The sequence below is a fragment of the Hippocampus zosterae genome, chromosome 10 (assembly GCF_025434085.1).
Source record: "Hippocampus zosterae strain Florida chromosome 10, ASM2543408v3, whole genome shotgun sequence".
NCBI classification, from domain to species: Eukaryota; Metazoa; Chordata; class Actinopteri; order Syngnathiformes; family Syngnathidae; genus Hippocampus; species Hippocampus zosterae.
This window is the reverse complement of record NC_067460.1, coordinates 19,003,534-19,022,413: the sequence shown is the minus strand read 5'-3', so window position 1 is coordinate 19,022,413 and position 18,880 is coordinate 19,003,534. Positions and strand designations below refer to the sequence as shown.

General features: G+C 41.1%; 1 protein-coding gene across 3 annotated transcripts in view; it reads right to left on the bottom strand.

Annotated features, from left to right (window-relative positions):
* The window catches only part of LOC127608592 (F-BAR and double SH3 domains protein 2-like), a 30,820-nt gene that overhangs the window by 7,851 nt on the left and 4,089 nt on the right, over positions 1-18,880 (bottom strand). For 2 of the 3 annotated variants that reach the window (XM_052077757.1, XM_052077758.1), the window contains exons 2-15: positions 18,276-18,373; positions 14,929-14,974; positions 10,398-10,477; positions 9,934-10,078; positions 9,592-9,725; positions 9,392-9,446; positions 9,059-9,187; positions 6,678-6,800; positions 6,275-6,370; positions 5,485-5,559; positions 4,369-4,485; positions 3,327-3,431; positions 1,531-1,620; positions 1,337-1,399 (exon numbers count right to left, since the gene is read on the bottom strand). In XM_052077757.1, coding sequence (XP_051933717.1) covers positions 1,337-1,399; positions 1,531-1,620; positions 3,327-3,431; positions 4,369-4,485; positions 5,485-5,559; positions 6,275-6,370; positions 6,678-6,800; positions 9,059-9,187; positions 9,392-9,446; positions 9,592-9,725; positions 9,934-10,078; positions 10,398-10,477; positions 14,929-14,974; positions 18,276-18,373 — 1,356 coding nt within the window. The remainder of the gene's footprint in view (positions 1-1,336; positions 1,400-1,530; positions 1,621-3,326; positions 3,432-4,368; positions 4,486-5,484; positions 5,560-6,274; positions 6,371-6,677; positions 6,801-9,058; positions 9,188-9,391; positions 9,447-9,591; positions 9,726-9,933; positions 10,079-10,397; positions 10,478-14,928; positions 14,975-18,275; positions 18,374-18,880) is intronic. The other variant, XM_052077759.1, reaches the window with a different exon arrangement.

Genomic DNA, 18,880 nt, shown 5'->3' with positions numbered 1-18,880 from the left:
ATATCATCATGTCATGCATATGGTAGAGCAACAGATTTCCAAACTGAAGATCACATAAGATGATGCAGATACAAGAAATTATGTTGAAGAATAAATTTGTTCTTCTAATTAGTCTAAAACCTTTAAACCAATTGTAAAATTCTAATTAGTTATTGGTCGTTTGTAAAAGTAGGTGCTCAAAAGTAAAATAAAACAAAGGATCAAAGTGATGTTTCACCGGATACCACTTCGATGTTATAATCATCTATGACTCAACTCCCTCGCTGTTCTGGCTGCACTCCACCCCCCTACCCGTGCCTCCTGCCACAGACTGTGACCCTCCCTCAGCATCTGACATCCGCTTATTGCACTTGAACAATGCACTGCCTAACTTTAAGCCACAATAGTGCCTGTGGTTATCTGTTGACGGTACTTTTTCAGGCAATGGTGGCTTGCCAATTATCACTAAATATCACTGTTGTGAGAGCCAAACATTTCTTGGCTACGTTATGCAATAAGAAGTAATTGTAATCATAATAATAATAATAATAATAAGCTTGTGGGAAATGTACTATGGCGTGATTAGCTCATGGACTTTTCCCAAAACAACTCCAGAAAAGTTTGGGGCTCACAACAGTGATATTTAGTGATAATTGGCAAGCCACCATTGCCTGAAAAAGTACCGCAGACGAGAGATACTGTATCTTCGTTTTCATCAGTGTAAATGAAGGTCAATATGGAACTGTGAATCAGTTTACACAATTTGCACTTTATACATCCCTTTCTCTCTTTTGTCTGACCTCAGCATCCAAGTTGACCTTTTCATTATGACTCCACCTTTACTACCATGCCACTTTAATTCCTCTACACCTGCTATCTTTCATCTAAGTCTCTTAATACTGCAACCGAGTTACATGAGTTAATGGTTGCAAAGAGATCATCTTTTGTCCTGTGAAGTTTGCTGCGGAAATTGATTCTTATGAGTTACTTATGTGCTTGTTTTTCATAGGCTGGCTGGTCAGACAGATAATTAGGCCATGCGGAGATCAATCAATTATCTTTGCATCATTCAGGAGGCGATTTGTCAGGAGAGCTATTTTGGCTGGCTCGTTTATCATGAAATCATAAAAAATGAAAGCCTCTGGTTGCCAGTCTAAAGAGTTTTCATTTCTGAACATTTCAGGCCAGAATGCTTAGGAGAACATGCTTAAATTTTTCTACAATATTAGGGCTATAGAAGGTACACAATATCTACGCTTTAGAAATAAAAGAACCACAACATCAGCTTCAAACAGGAGTGAACATGCTGTTTTGACAAAGAGAACAGCAACACAATGAGAGTGAGGTGTTGTCTCACCGACAGTGAGGGATCGTGGGAAGTGCAGTTGGCCCAGCGCTCATTCTCGAGCTCCTCCATCACCTACATGCACAGAAAGAGTGAAACGTGGAATTCATGCAAGCGTTCTTAAACCTACATCATATGCACAGAATGAAGGCAAATCATGCAGCAAGAACTATCGATGCACATTCGGTACGTAGACTGGATCATACCTGGTTCATGGCACTCTTCAGCCAGGTGTCCACAGCAACGCCCACTTGCCGCAGCAGGTCCAAGCGAGCTTCTGCTTTTAACTTTATTGTCTTTGAGGAAAGAAAGTAAACAATTGTGACACCCATCCAACATATATGCTATACAGTACACACTGATCTGCTGGAACATACTTGTTACTTTCCTGATATGAAGAGGAAGCAAGTTATGAATTGGTAACATGGAACTGTAAATGGATAGTTGTATTAAGACTTGGAAGAATATCGGACAGTTCGAAGCTGGCACTGACAAACAACATATACGGATATGTTATACAGTATAAACATTTGATTCTTGCAAAATAAACATTGTTTCAAGAAGAGTCAAAAAGGTGCGAGTATGATCTGTTGAACTGTGTGACCTGTGTCATACTGCATATCGGCTATGGCACAATTAGTTTTGTTGTTTGTCATTCAATTCATTTAGCTCTATCCAACAGCTCGTAATCAATTAAAGTTAAACTCAACAAAGGGATAATGTATTAAAATCAGACAGCTCACTTCTTATTTCTAAACTTACTTTTAATGAGCTGACAGCACTATGAGGTCCGCATATGTGCTATCTTCTTTACTAATGAGACAATATGATGAAGCGATAAAAACACAGTAGGAAATCCCTGCCTGCCAGCCTCTTTTGCTCAACTCTCTCCCCTTCATCTGTAATCCTCTTGTTGTCTTCTCTACATTTTATTGCTGTTCTCATTCATTACCTGCTCCTTCAGTCTGTCTCTCGTGCTGACACAGCACATTGAATGCTGGTGGATCAGAGTGCGTATGTCTGACTGCAAACAAATACTGACAGCGCTCCAGCTCTGCTTAATAAACGCTTAATAAACACGCTCTATCTTATTTTCTGTAGGCATAGATCAAATGCTACAGAAGAACATAGAGACCTATTTTTGTGCCCAGCATAGGTATAGAATAAAATGCAGTGTAGCTGTGTGCATGGGTGCAGTTTTCTCGTTTTTGGTATATTTTCCCAGACAGTTGCGGTTGGAAATGGGTGTTTGCGCCATTGTGGGAGTGAACACAGACATCTTGATTCCCAGCCAATCGAAGTGGCTCTTCTTATTTCCTTACATTGCGGAAGCATAAACAGACTCGATGAAGTCTGAGATCACCGCGGGTAAAGTACATTTATAAGAAACTGCAAGAAGAGCTCCACTTGCATATGATGTGAACAAGTTGCCATTGTGCAGACCACATTGAAACAGTCCCAGATTTATACTGCGGAGAACTCCTTTGAGTAATTCACACTTGCCAGTCGTAAAACGCGGATCCGAGAGAAAATTGCTATAATTATGTGAATATAATGCTATCGTGAAAAATGGATGAATGCAAGTTGTACTACTTTCGTTTCCTTTATAAAGCTCTGATAAGAGCTCTACAATGCAGTCATTTCATGAAATATGTATAAACTCGATCAAGGTAGTGCTGGCAATGCAGAGTAGACAGACAATTTCAGCATTGTGAAAAGGGCTGCGATTACACAGCTGATTCTTGCACCACCTGTGTTTGCAATACGTTGGGTTGCACATTATTAATAGTAGATTCTTGTCAGGTGAAGTAGACATTTGTGAAAAACTGCCAGAAGAGGGTGTCAGACATGTGCGAGCAAAAATAGAAAGTATTCTGACTGCAGTGAACCTTTTAACTGTCGGTCCTTTTCAGGCACCTCTAAGTAAATAACAGCTGCAAAAATGTTTTCAACATCATGCGGCGTTAAGTGTTGGGTCTGTAGGGGACAAAAAGTCACAAACCTCAGCTTTGCGTATGTTTTCTTTGGATTCTTCGATCTTCATCTCAAGATCCGATCTGCCCTGTTCGGTGGGGGGCATTCCATGACTCTCACACTCCTCCAGTGACTGAATAAACACACACACAAAACATATACTAGAAATCATGATTTATTGTGTTTTAATATACAGTATGGAATATATTACAGAGCTAAATAATGTTTTTTTATTTGGTGAAAGGGTATATTCTGTCTGGAAATGACAAGAAAGTGTTAAAAGACTCAACTAAGTTCGGAATACATCTTTTCATCTTTACCCGTTGACCTCATTAGGGTCGCCAGTGTACTGGAGCCTTGCTTGACACCTTGGACTGGTCCGCAGCCAGGGAAAGTTCATCTATCCATCCATCCATTTTCTAATCCGCTTATATTCACAAGAGTCTGTTGCCTATCCCAGCAGACTTCGGGCAGTCAGCGGTGTACACCCTGAACCGGTTGCCTGCCAATCGCAGGGCACACATAGACAAACAACCATTCGCGCTCGCGCTCACGCTCACACTAAGGGACAATTTCAAATGTCAAACCTTGCCATGTTTTTTTGGAATGTGGGAGGAAACCGGAGTACCCGGAGAAAACCCACGCAGGCACGGGGAGAACATGCAAACTCCACACAGGAAGGCCGGGACCGGAATCAAACCCTGCACCTGTGCACTGTGAGGCGCACGTGCTTAGCAACTGACCAGTGGTGCCGGCCCACCAATAATATTGATGAGTGAAAAAAAGATATGAAATTGACCAAATTGTGACAGGAGGTTTCTGGCGGACACCAGCAACTTCGATTTAGACTTTGAAACAGTACGAATAATTTATGAAAAGGAAATGTTTTCTCAAAATTTGAAAAAAATAATGAAATGAAAATGCGTCTTGTAACATCTCTTGAAAGTCTTTTGACAGTCCAATTCCAACTAGTCACAATATTCAAAAGAATTACCCAAATTAACTGCAGATACATTAATACAAAGTGTTTATAATGTATATTATGCACACAATACATTGTAATGTCTCACTCTCTTGTAATGGATGATATTCTTGTGTTCCCTGGCTACTCGTGTCGCCCATTTCCTGGCCTCTTTGTTCAGACTGTGCTCCTCTGTGGTCCCCATTTCTGATTCCAGCTGACGACTCTAACAAAACAAACACACAATCGTGCAGGCAGAATAAACACACAGGCAAACATACGCAAATGCAAAACAGAACAGAAACAAAAGCAAGAAAACTGAAACAGGATTTGTAACATGCAGAAGCTGTTCATGTTGCTAATGAGAGGAAGAAAGGCATTTCTTCTATCTCCTGTTCGAAATTGAGGATGTGCTGCAAAGCTGCTAGTTATTCTACCGCCATCAAAACCACATGTGTGGAAAAACACTGTGTTTATTTGTACATTTTTATGCTTACTGCCAATTGCGTGTCTTGGGGGAAATAATGTATTATTCTTCAGTAGAGCATTACATTATCTGTTTGCATGTCCATGCAAAATACCGATTTGTTTGTTTTTAAGCACAAACAGACTGCACCTTGGTAAAGTGCGGGGACTGACAAAAAAAAACGTTGCATTTTATAAGCTAATAATGAATTTCCTCTTTGTATCTCAACTGTGATAAAAAATTGACATCCTAGTTCTTCATAGTGAGCGTATGGGGAGAAAAGAGGTGTTATTTATTTCACTCTGGTATATTATGAGCCATACGCAACACCCGGTTTTACATATTTAAACCGCCATGGGATAATACATTCTCAGCGGTAAATTACAATCGTTGTTTCAGGTATGTTACATCTGGGAGCAAGTCATATAACTCGAACTGATCCAGTGTGAAGCATTGTCTTCCACAACTGTAAGTATGTGCCGTGTTCATGGAAAATATATTCATGTGATTTGTGAAACTGTTGTAACTGTAAAGAACTGGCAAGGCTCTGTGGATGAAAATTAACCTCGTGTTTTTAGTAAGCCAACCTTGAAATTCCAAGTAAAATCGGGTTCACTTTACCCAACTAGCAGATGCAATATTTCACACGTGACATGAAATGTTACAATGGGAGCGTGAGAGCAGACGCCAAAGGCTCCAAAATGATGATCCGTGGCTTCTGAATGCAACAAAGACATGACTGCTAACGGTTATGGCTACCTGTGCCAGGGTCATTCTCATGGCACTGACGGGTGAAGGCTCAATGTCCACCAACTGCTGCACCGAGCTCAGAGTCTGGCACATGCAACCAAGAGCAGGATCACAAGCACACAAACACAAGGAGTAGTAAGTGAAGGAATAGTTAAGGGAAACGTGTTAGCAGAGGTTAAGTAGGATCAGGACACAGGAAAGGAATAAAATACTATGTTAAGGAGCTCAGCTGCTGGGGAAAAAAAGTGTTCTCGAAAACTCAAGACAATACTAATTGAATGAAAGAAACAGCGCGGAAATGAATATAACAAATTTCATATAATAAAGATGAGGAGGAGTGTTCAGACATCAGGTTTCTACTGTTGCATTATTTTGACAACTTTGATCTATTGACAACAGCATCCAGTATCCAATTGAATGGCCAAGCCGTTATTGCTAAATAGAAAAGCAATTATCACCACGGAGAAACTGCCAATTCATCAAAAAAAAAAAAGTGTCAGAAGAAAACGGGAACGTTCCATGGAATAAGTGAGCCGCCTCCAAAACTGCTGATTCAAATTTCTCTGTGTATTCTATTCAGTGATCCAACTGATACTGAAGAAAGTGTAATGTCGCATTGTACGCCACAGCAAAAGAATGTGTCAGGATATGACTTACGACTTGGTGAATGATGTGTTCGTGCGTGAATGTGTGCCAGTAAGATGGATTTTACAGAAGAGAAAAAAAAACGTCTCTTGCTGTTTGACCATGAGCGTACTTTACAGCACATTAGCACAACGTTGTGCTCACCATCTCCTACCTTGTCACACTCACTGGGCTGGAACTGGAAGTCGTGTGCTTTGTGGAACACTGGGTTCTCTTGCATGAACAACTGCTGGTTGAACTCTTGTATTATCTGATAACGATACACACGTACATTTTGCATTAGACCATTTCATGATGAGAATGGGACACTTGGCCCAAATACGTTCACTGACTGCCCGACCCCTGTATATGTGTCCCTAGTACAGTACAATGACCGCTGAGCACCGATTCTATATCATATTAATTGGTGGGGAAAACTGCCTAGTTGTAACACATCCTCTGAAAAGTCAGTTTCATTGGTTTTGGTCAGCATTTTTAAATTTTAATGTACCGGTATACTTTTTCACCTTTACAAAATTTTGATGTTAAAAATGAGTGAAAAAGAACTTTTTACTCACCCTGGTCGATTTGTCCAACAGGAACTGGAAGGTGTTGTGTGTCGCTTCTGAGGCTTCAAGCTCCGTGCGACACAATGCTATCAGGTAGTCTTTCACATGCTCGTAGATCCTGCCATCCAAGGCCTGGAGGAGAGAAAACATAACAGCAATGACAGATACTTGTTTTTTACTTAATCCTTAGAAATAAATACAGATGACGCATTTGATTCACATTGCCTGTTTGAAGCCTCACGCACCCACTAGTCACAAACGTGGAACGTGTTCAATTGAAGACATTAAATCATTATTCAGGTGTAAACACATTGGATGAAGCGTGACCCTCTAAATGAAGTGTTAGCGTAGTTTCCATGGGGAGCCAAGTAAAATAGAACATGTAGGAAGATAATAAAAAGATACACAAACAAATAAAAATCAGAAAGCGATAGAGTAAAGGAGAAAAAGTGAAATTTTCGGCAGATATCAAAGGTGAAAGCAAGCAGCTAGAAAAAGAAAATGTGAGTGTAGGCGGTCATCTGTGTGTGTGCGTGTGTGTGTGTGTGTGTGTGTGCGTGTGTGTGTGTGTGTGTGTGTGTTTTGAATTTCGTTCTCACAGCTGCAGGAAGGGGTAAGGGGGTTCATATGTCAATTCAAAAACACAATTTCAAATATTCAAACATGATTCATACCAACGTCAGTGTGCTTGACCACACACAATGGAATATAAAGGAAATGTAAAGGAAGTTATGTCATTATGGGCGGGCTGACTTCATTCTAATTGTTCCTTATTTTGATGCTTATCTCCTTTCCCTGTTTTTTTTTCTCTTCCCACACCTTTTTTTTCATCCATTTGCAGTTGCACTGAAATGAAATGAGTCAGCTTCCGGGAAAATACCCGAATCATAGCAAGTGGGTTAGTGTACTTGCTTGTGTGTGATTGGGTTGAATGAATGCATGTGAAATAAACACAGTGCGGAGAGGCAGAAGCAGAGAGGTTGTGAGTTGACTTGCATGTGTGCATCGGTTTAAGAGATGAATTTGATGACACATCGGGACGCAAGATGTGTTTACGGAGTGAACTTACAAGCGCAGGAGAGAAATAACTAACAGATTGTTTTCCTCTGGCACTGCCCCGCATTTGCTCGTATGTGTACATGTTCTTGTATTTGTGTATATGCACAATCCCCTGCAGCCTTCTGTCACTCGGCGCTGCTGATTTATTATTCAGGAGTGCCTCATAGTGTCGATGCTCATGGAAACCTTAGGCTTGAGTTTATGGGTGTGTGGGGCACAGACATTGAAATTGGAGCTGAACAGAGGGGTGGCAATAAAATCCTATAGACTGAAAGATTTGAAGGCTAAGTCATTCATGTACTTTTTTCCCAGTACTAGTGTTGAATTTTTTATTTGATTTTTTTATGGGAAAGTCAAGTCAACATTTTTCTTAACAATAATTTGTTCTACGTGCCCCCACTAGTCTATACACACCATTCTGATTAATGTTGCAGCTTTGGGATATGAATTAAGCAGAGCAGAATGTTGCATATGGGCAAAAACATCTGAATTGAGCTGCATTGTGAACATACTGTACCCTATCAGAAGCAAATGGATCGTGGCAGCAAATGGGTGACTGTGGATGCATGAACTGTATTTTCTCCTGTCCGGTTTTACAATGACATGGCAATGATAAATTTGCAACACCAATGAGCCACCTGCAGTGGTTGATGTCACCCAAATAAGTCAGCCCACCCCATTTGGAACCCAGGCTGATCAGTTGAAATAATACCTTAATCATAGCTTGTGTAAGTACTTGCTTTCCAGTGAAGTGAACCTTTTTTTTAAATAGATATGAATTTGTATTTCCACAAATTGAACTGATTTCACAAACACTCAACACATATCTCAAGGTAAGTTTTCAGAAATGCTTTGACATTATTATTTGTACGTATGTGTTTCCTCACGGATTTGAAATTAAAGTTTAGCAGCGAAAAGATGAGTGATGTCGCTGCTCCCTCAAATATTACAATTTCATGCCTGTCAATCATTTCAAATGGGGCAGAATTGCCCCAACCAAATCAAAACCTCACATTGTTTTGTTTGATGTAGTCGCCTTTGCCGCAAACATCGAAGGGAATGGGGACTTTTTTTCCCTCTCAGATTGAGTTGATTTTTAATTCAAAGTGCTTCTTTCCTGGAAATTCCCTCAAGCATGAGACATGACTAAAACTCTTAAGCCACATGTAATGAAAGAATATGTCATTGCAGTAATACTCGAGTTGCCTTGAAGCCCTGATGAACACAAAGTAGCCTACAAACTAAATGAAACATGGAAGTGCATGGATTTAAGGAGTCAGGAGGTCTAAGGTGGATTCCCTGAGACATCTTTAAATCATTTTGACAAATACCTGTATGCAGTGGAGCAGGTCTGTGTGGTAGTAGCGGTCATGGTGAGCGTTGGCAGCAGCTAATGTTAACAAATAGTCATTTCTGGCCTGTGTTGCCTTCGAGTTGCAGTCACTTCTCTTTGCTTTCAACTGAGAAGACGGAATGACAGGCACCATTTCAACATTCACTTTAGTCTCTCCATGAATTGTAAATTCTTAGGGCTCATCCAAGAGGCAAAGTCAAAACAGCTGAAAATGTTGCACAGCCTTTTCCAACAATACCGACAATAGAAGGCAAGGAAGCTTCATTTACAAAGCGCATTTCACAAACACACAGTACATCAACGGTCTTACCTTTACACTTGCTTTTTGCAAGCTAATTCTTGACTGAAAAAGAGCCAGTTTAGACCTAAACAGAGAGTGCAATAATCAAAAATCAATGCATCCAGTTTTGACCTAATTTAGCTCCTCGAGTTGCCAATTTGGCTTTCCAATTGAATTCAAATTAAAATAATCCATCCAGTATTTTTTATCTTAAAATTTTACACACTTACTTGGCTTCGATATCCGCCTTTTCTCTTACTGCGTGGGCGACCTGCTCACAATCGTAGTATTTTTTCTTGGCTTTTGCCAGTTCCTTTACAGACTCCTGCAGCTCTGCCTGAATGCCACTTAACTGATCGATGATCTTTATCAGGGGAGAAGAAACATCACTGTAAATCGCATGTTAAAGTGTGTCATGATGAGCGTATAGACTCATGTAATAGCAGAGATAATTTACAAAGAGTTCAGAGTGCCGCCACTGGACTTAAGATAAAACCCCCAAAGTTCAGCCACATCGCCCCACTTCTGTCGTCCTTACATTTTAGGATGAAGTACACCATTTAAGTAGTCACCTTTTTTAGTTGCTGCTCCTTGTATAGTCTGACAGTCTTTGCAGGATCTGAAACTTGACTCTTGTAGTCATCACACACATTGAGTCTGGACTGGCTCACCTGCATCGTGCCCTCTAAGTAGGACCGCCACACGGCATACACATTCCTGGTTGGACAGGATAAACACAATGGCACGTGCACTGTTAGACACATAATTACAAATGTTGAAGTTATCCTGTAATATAATTTAATGTCTCAAATTAGGGCAAAGGAACAAGAACATAAATTGATACTTAATGTGACTCGTGAACCTTTGCATTGCTGTATTTGCTAAAAATCATTGTCTTTTTATGAAACAAAGAATAATTACTCAGAGTACACCGAAAGGGCCTGGACTTGTTTTGCTGTAAATGTAATCTTAATCTGCACAAAATACCCATGAATTAAATTGGTTTGCATCGGTATTTGAATAGACACCCACTGACCTGAAGTCTGTTCTCTGCTCATCAGGATTGATTCCAGGCCAGTCTCTCTTGAGGTATTGGCTTGCTAACTTCTGCAGAGCCTAATAAGAAAAGTATAAAGATGCTATTATTTCATAAAACACGTTATTTTCAAAATTTTTAGACAAAGCCTCATTTTTCAGTGTGAATAAATCCGGAAAAAGGTGGATGGAAGATCCACTTAAGCAAGCCCGCTTTTTCTGTGCCGAGCACCTCTGTTCAGTCATCGCAATACATATCAATCAGTCACCAGCTTAACTTGCTCACCCTGTTAAGATTGTTTCTCTAACAATGAATATCCCCGCCATGTGCAACAATTCGGCCACAGTTATCCCGTACACAGTCTCTGCACCAGTCAGAAACTAGAGGGCTGCAGAGCGTGCAGCCTACATCTACTACAGTGGGTCACTGTGTCAGTCGCGACAACTCAGACTCACACACGGTTCCCTTTGTTTATACTGTATCTGTGTGGATTTATGTGTGCCGTACCTGGAAGCTCAACACAATGATACACCTTTGTTATATGTTATTCAAATAGTTATCATATATTGTATTGTAGCTTCACGGTAATTTTTTTTTTTTCAGCAACACATTTGCTCCCGCCATACTCTTGTCAATGCTGCTGGCATTACCTGGCAAACTACAGTGGAGTTCAAGTTACCACAGCAGCACATGTATGGCCTTCCTGTGTGGTCAGGCTAAAGTGGAAGTATTCAATTTGACGCATGCACGCACACACACACACGCATGCACACACGCACTACTGATCACACACACCCTGTTTTGACCAGAAAGACTGTGTACTCAGACATCTGAATTTCCTCAGATCAGAATGTGAAGCCAAATGGAGCAAAAGTACACATTTCACACATTTCCAAGAATTTCTTTCATCATATTTGTATATAACTGTTAATTAATGCTCATGAAACTTCAAAATTGTGTTTCTAAAGTTTCTAGCGCAATAAATTTTGCCTTCAATGATGTAACAGGGTTATGTACCGGTAATAGAAATTGTTTTTAACCAGCTACATTAACATAAAGAAAACAACTCAGTTGACTCTTACATGCTACACACGGTGATTTGTCTCACGTCTACACTGAGATGTTTTTGTTTTGTTTTTTTAGACACTTTATATTTCCTTTGGGATTTTCCCCATGGCGCTGCATGGCAATGCTAAGCCGAGTCTGCATGCTGTGCAGATTTGATGGATTTGCACTGAACCCGCAGCCAAGTTGCCGGCCATAATGTGCAATCGACAGCAGCCAGTCTTGGAAGTGCCAAATGCAAGGCTCACATGTCCAGTTTAATGCATCACAATTTGCTTCTTCTTTGTTTGGACTGCTACCACCGTTGGGGTGAACCAGAAACCCTTGATGACCAGCAAGATGCGCTGAATAAATCTGCATGTGTTTAGGCACAGAACAACATCCAGGTAAGGAAGCTCACCCCTTGCTGTGATCAGTAGAACCTGACGCCTAAGGTAGATGACGTCTGAGCGAATTAGCTTCCGTGGTGTCAGCATCCATGTGTGATTTCCTTATGAGCACACGTTAGCCAGTATGAGTGGGGAATAACACTGACAGCACGATCTCCCTAAGTACCAGTTCTCCTCAAGGATGCGTCTTGAGCCCACTATTGGTCACCCTCCCTTATGACCCATGACTTTCAGGCCAGATAGAGCAAATTTAACACAACAGTATTGGGACTCACCAGTGACGACAATGAGAAAACTAGAGAAGAGAAATGGAGCAACTGATGGAGTGGGACTGCGCCAACAACATGCTGACGAATGTCAACAAGACAAAGCAAAGTAGTGATGACAGCAAAAGAACAAACACCTTTCACATTTCATATCAAGACAAAGAAAGTCAGAAGGACCAAACTCTGGGAGTGCAGATCACGGACAATCTTGTGTAGACACAGAACACCACAGCTCTTGTGAAAAAAGGAGCAGCAGCAACTATACTTCCTGTGTCGGTTGAGAATGGCACGCCCTCCACCCCCACTAGTTTCCAAAGACGAACCATCAAAAGTGTGCTGACCAGTTGCATCAGCGTTTGGTCTGCTGGCTTCAAAGCCACAGAGTTCCCAAGACAGTAGTGAGGAGTACAGAAAAAAAATAATATAAAATGACAATGATTACAATCCAATCAATGAATTGATTTCCACAATAATTCAGAGGGATTGCTCCACACTGGTGTGATATTTATGATTGAGCATATCATGACGTCCACCACGGACACCTGCGGAGCTCCACAGAGCATCTGCCTGGGCCTCAATCAAATACACCAAAATCGCATGGGACCACCTGTGCTGCAAACTAGACCTCAATTTAGCCAGCAATGTTGTCTACTTTGTGAAACCAAAAATGCAGTTGCGTTGGGGTAAGGCAGATACGCTCAATGAAGCGTGGCGCATCTACCAAATTCACAAACACATTAAACTAGACCATCGGCACAAAACTGACAATGCGCCTGGCTTTACGCTGAGTGCAGAATACTTTCTCTGACCAAAACAGCGGATGAGTAAGAGGCAAGGCAACTCCGTGTGTCGGATTGCCCAGAGAGATGCAACACGGCCCCAAACACGGTGCACTCGACTAGTGCTGGCATGAAAATGAAGTTACGCCCGTTTTTATGCCGAGTGCACGAGCACCATTCTACCCAAAGAGGGCCCATGGTGTTTGTCTGCCACAAACTGTCTCAACATCCTCAATAGACTTGATTGTATTTCCATTCTGTCCTTGTGTGCACTTCTCTATGCCAACGCCATATGCCTTTCATGTGAGGAGGAACACAGTATCTGGTTGGCTACAAGGGAGCGAGCGTGTGCCTCTCCTCATCCACTCAAGCAGCAGCCACACAGCATGCTGGCCTTTTTGGGGAGTACAGTTAAGAATGATCCCAGCCTACAACTATGCTAGTAATGTTGATTGTGGGAGAGCAACACAGGACAAAAATTCTCTCTCTCTCGCTCTCTTTCTCAAACACGCCCAGTGCGTCAAACAATTTGGCAGAGAGTAGACTAATCTTGAGACCAGCTAAAAGCAGTTCTAAATTCTGTGGGAATATCTGACATGTCCAGGATAAGTCAAATCAAGTCAAGTCAGCTTTTGTTGACATGTGTAACATACAGCAGATGGAATAAAGGATTAAAAAAAAAAAACTTTTCACTCTATTTTTTTCATCCCCCCATATCTGTCCATACTGTTTTTTTCTGTGTGAAACTACTTGTACCATAAGGCCTGCACCCGATTTATCTGTCTCCCCTTTCACTCTCACTTTCTCCCCTCTCTATGACTCCATCTGCTAATCGGATGAATTCATGTTTGCGTTGAGTGTAATTTGTAGGTGTGAACAGGAAGATGCCAACTAGCCGAGCACCGTGTACAGACAGTGATGAGAGGCAAAGGGGCAACATGGTATTGCTCTACTATAACATGAGGGTGCATGGAAACACAGGATGTGTTCTCCACACAAACAGGCAGGCACACACACAAAATTAAGTCGGCAATCAATTGAATCCCATAGGGCCTTGTTGCTAGGCAACCACTACTTCTAAGGGTAAAAAGACAGTGCTGAGGGAGAAAGGTGTGAGAAAAAGGGGTAGGGAGGAGTAGCCATGTGGACCCTATTCTGATTCCAACGGTGCTGAGCGCAGCGAACATGTATCTAATGTATATAAAGGTCATTCTATTCTGGGGATTGTGTGAGCTTATTTAAAAGCAAAAGATAGAGCGCATCATTGAGTTATTTGTGTGGTGAACAATATTTGTAGATAGATGATACAGTATATCAGATCTCCCATTTTTTTTCTCTCTGTAGGATGGTACCAGGTACTATTTTTAGCAGCATCTTTGCTGAGGTGACCCTTGATATGAACGCGTGATCTCTGAGGTCAATGGTGGCATGTCCTACTATAAGACTACATTTACAAAAGAACTCGGTGTAAAACTAATTGTTGTGATAAACCGCCAAACTGGCAGTGAGAGTGTATGGTGTCAGGATTAGTTGAAAGAGTGGCACTGGTACAGCAGCACATGGGAGAAACTCTTGAGCTGTTGTCACACACCTGCTTTATTTTGTTTTGGATTGCTAAATGAGATGCAGTCATGGCATCACATAAATGTATATATTTATTTGAGACAGTGTGAAAACACGTTCGCCATGCTTGTTGAAGTGAGCTATTCTGCACTCAGATCTCACACCATATGTTGACATCTCATGCGATGTCTTCCATGATGATGGCGCATCTTTTTTTTTAGATAGGTTGCAAAGAAATCCACCCAAAAATCCACAGAGAAGGACACAAGTTAATCCTCTGATATTGGTCTGATCATTTGTGCTGACATTTGTGCAGCCAAATTTTGTTGTTTTAATATTTTTTTTTGGGGGGGGGGGGATCTGGGGGCCTGAGATAACAGCATTTTAAATGTATTTCCCACTCCGTCAAGAACCTTGAGATTCCAAATGGCGACGTTACCCGTGATTTCTTCCGTGCAATAAAACATACCAGTGCATAGTCCCTCTCAAGCTGTCCCTTCTTCAGACTGTAGCCCCTGTAAATAGAAAAAAAAATCAACACGCATTTATAAACATAGTAATTAAAATAGTGAACCATAACTTACATCCTGTCATGTATATCAAAAAAATTGTCAGGAAGACACTCTGAATTTCATTTTTTTAAAAACCCTTAAGGAAGCATTTTGTGGTATAGATTTAATAAATATAAATTATAGAACGGCTGATTTCTTTTTCCCTTTTCATGTGTATTTTAGTGTTAAATGCGATGTGTGCTTACGTGCGTGCGTGTGTGCGCGAGTGTACTAAGGCAGATATAAGAGTATCGGGGATTTAGTAGTTGGATTGAGGACACCAAGTTGACTGCCCGTGTCCACCAACTAATCGTCATGCTCACTCTCTCTTTTTCTTTGATTCCGCCTTTTCCATGTAATATGTGCTGCCTCCCACAGGATTAAATAGCTTTCATTCTAACTATTTGTCTATTGATCTGTCTGTCTGCCCTTGTATTTTTTCTTTCACATTATCTTCATGACAGTGCGTTCGTTTGTGCGTGTGTGTGTATGTGTGTGTGTTCTGTGAGTCGATGCTGATTAAATCCAGCCTGTGGATTAATTAGGGTAAATAACCTCAGAGCAGCTTTTTGGATTTAAGAGTTGAAATCCAGCGTAGGCTTTTGTGCAGACATGGCACGTGTTTGATTATGTTTCACTGGTGTGATGATTGAAGGTTATTCAGCAGCGAAAGTCAGGTAGGTCTTTCATGGATGTATGACATTCATTCAGACAGGTTGGCTGTTTGCAGAGGTCACTGTGGTTACAGTGGGACCGAGGCACTGCTGTTATTTAAATTTGAACCTTTCTCAACAGTACATCTCAGAAGAAAGTGAGTAGCCCAACAGCAGAAATGAAATCTTAGCGCATATTCACCCTTCCCATTTCGCAAATTTCTTCAAATCGCTCAGTAAAATCAGATTGAGTGCAACATGAAAGTGGACCTTTTGTCATTTGCTTGGAGACAAACAGCAGATGCTCATAGCTGTGGGGCTTGTTTCTCAGTTTTCCAAATAAAACCCAGTCACCCCAATATTTGCATCACCATGCAGCTTTTGATTTGACACTCCGATTGTTGGCTTTTCACCAATAATCGCAAAGCACCTTTTTTTTTGGTGGGGGGAGGGGGGGATATCATGTCCATACCACAATGACTGCGAGAATGCAGTAATTGTACTGCGGCACTACAGCGGACATTCGCTGATATCCCAATCATTTTCATCGACCAAATAGAACGTTTGTGGCGTCAGGAAACTAGGAAGTACATCCTCCATCCATTTTCCATACTACACCACTAAACTGTCACGCCACAGAAAAAGCCAGCTGAATTGTCACGCTCCGAATATGACTTCATGATTCCTTTTATACTTGAATTGACGTTGAGAGAAATGTCGAATGATTGGCAGAGAGCTCAGCGAACATTGTAACAAACAAGGGGGTGGGAGGGGGGGCACTTGTACATGAGTACATTCCAGACATTGGGTAATTGTACACCGTATGGATCATCGAGTGTGAGTGCGGAATTAAGTGTACTCCACAAGTGAAATGCCACTTTGCCGTGTGTGAGGTCATGTGCACTGTGATCTGAACGTCTCTGATCCACTGGTGAAAGGAGACTTTGATTCTCTCCTCTTTCATCTATGACCACTTCAAACAACAAGGCATTTGTAGTCATTGTTTTGATTGTATCATTGCCTATTTTTTTTGTTATATGTCCTGTCGCGTTATTGTTATTTTATGTCAAATGTTCTGTAAAGCGCTTTGTTACAGGTGCAGCTATTGTGAAAGTGCAAGATCAATAAAGATGTATTATATTGTATAATGACAATAATAATATAAAAGTGCACGGGTTCTTTGGAAGATAACATGGATGTAACCCCTTAATGAAGATATTTACATCATTTCGAATGAGAAAATCCACCCGTTATCACAGCCGCTTATCACGCCCAGGGCCCTCACGAGGGCCCTGGGCGTGCTGGAACGTATCGCAGCTGTCTTCAGGCAGTGAGTGGGGTACACCCTGAACTTGTTGCCAGCCAATCGCAATCCAGTGAGAAAAACTGTTTCAAAATCAATCCATTCATCCATTTTCGATCCACTTGGCCTCATTCGGGTCACGGGTGAGTCTATGCCAGATGACTCGGTGGGGCGCACAAAATACAATGTCCCAAAACAGATAGTGGTCAACCTCCAAGGTTCCACTTTACTCTTTTCTTACATCAGGGTGCCAGCGCAATGTACTGCTGTAGTACTGGTACTGTGACTGTTCAATTTAGCCTGCCATGAAGCAGTTTGGATTAGTTAGTCAGATCTAAACTGACCTCTTTTTATGACGGCCCATGGAGGCCCTATCTGCATCACTACGTGCTCTATGTGAATAATGTAACAGGAGAGCAATATGACAGTGTGTAACCCGCAAATAAAGACAAATCCATTATAGTAAACACCAGAAAATGGTAGACTTCCAGCATTGAGTGTTGTTATTTAGACCGGGCTGCCATTTAACCAGAATAAAAAATAATGTTTGTCACACTGAAGTGGTGATTCTCTGACTAAACTGTTGACAATATTGTTCTTTCTCCTGGAATTTTTTTTATCTTTAGAGGCAATCAGAAAGACAGTTTTTAAAAAAAACATTGTATCATGTGTTTATGTTTTCAACCATGATATTTTGATTCACCCTCTAATATTCTTTCAACCATATTTACAACTTGCCTGTGTCTATGTTTAGCATGCGTGAAACAATGTAAGAAATTGAACAAAAGAAGAGGAATGCAAACCAGAGAGAGAGAGAGAGAGAGAGAGAGAGAGAGAGAGAGAGAGAGAGAGAGAGAGAGAGAGAGAGAGAGAGAGAGAGAGAGAGAGAGAGTTTGTCCTGTATTGAGATTGATGATTAGATTGGTCATAAAATGAAAATGAGACCATATGAAGGGATGTGACCTTCATCCCGTTGCACCCCACCCCAAAAAAGGGGGAAAGAAGGAGAAAGACCAGAAGAGATTGTCAGAGCAAATGTGACAAAATTAAACCGAAGACAAGGGGGTGGGTGACACGAGGGACTTGGCATGAAAAAAAAAAAGAAGAAAAGAAAAGAAACACATTCCGGGAACAGGAAGAGGGCAGCAGGAAATTCCTTCATCATTTTCCTGACCTTTTGGTCCTACAAATATAAATAACGAAATAAAAAAAAGATTCCAGAGGCTGATTACGATGTACGGTATGAAGAGATTCAAATCATCTGGCAATTGTTGGACATTTGCAAACGAAAGAGAAGACAGTTCAATACCTCATGTCTTCAAGCAGGTCGCATTCAGTCTGATTTTTAAAGTGCAGTCTCGTCAACTGGTCTGTGTGCGTGTTCTTCAGCTCCTGTGTTACTTTAACCTAGAGGGGAGAAAATACACGTGAACAAGTCATTTCATTTCATCTGCCTGCGAGCTGCGAGACGACTTTTGCTTTCTGCTTATCACAGCAATCAATTCTGAAAATGTCAAGAATGTAAACACATAGACAAAAATGCTTTAGGGCATGGAAATGAGGGTTTAAGATGAACTCTTATTTGTGCCTCCATTGGACTATAACGTTTGATCAGAGATGGGGAACAACGCTCAATTAAGAACTGTGGGCACTAATTATTGAAGCTTTATAGGTGGAATTCTGTCCCATTGTTGCTGGGATAGACAATTTTAGTTGTGCTCCTTTGTCATAGTTGTGCTACATAACGCGTTTTCAATGGTTTTTGTCCAACGGCTCACCTGTTTTCTGAAGCTGAGCCATGATTGGTTGTTACCTGATCCTGAGCAATTGGGAAGTCAATTTCAGTTGACAGCAAGTGGGAAAATGGTGGCTATAACGAGGTGGATTTTGCGGATTAACTGATATTCCACAAAT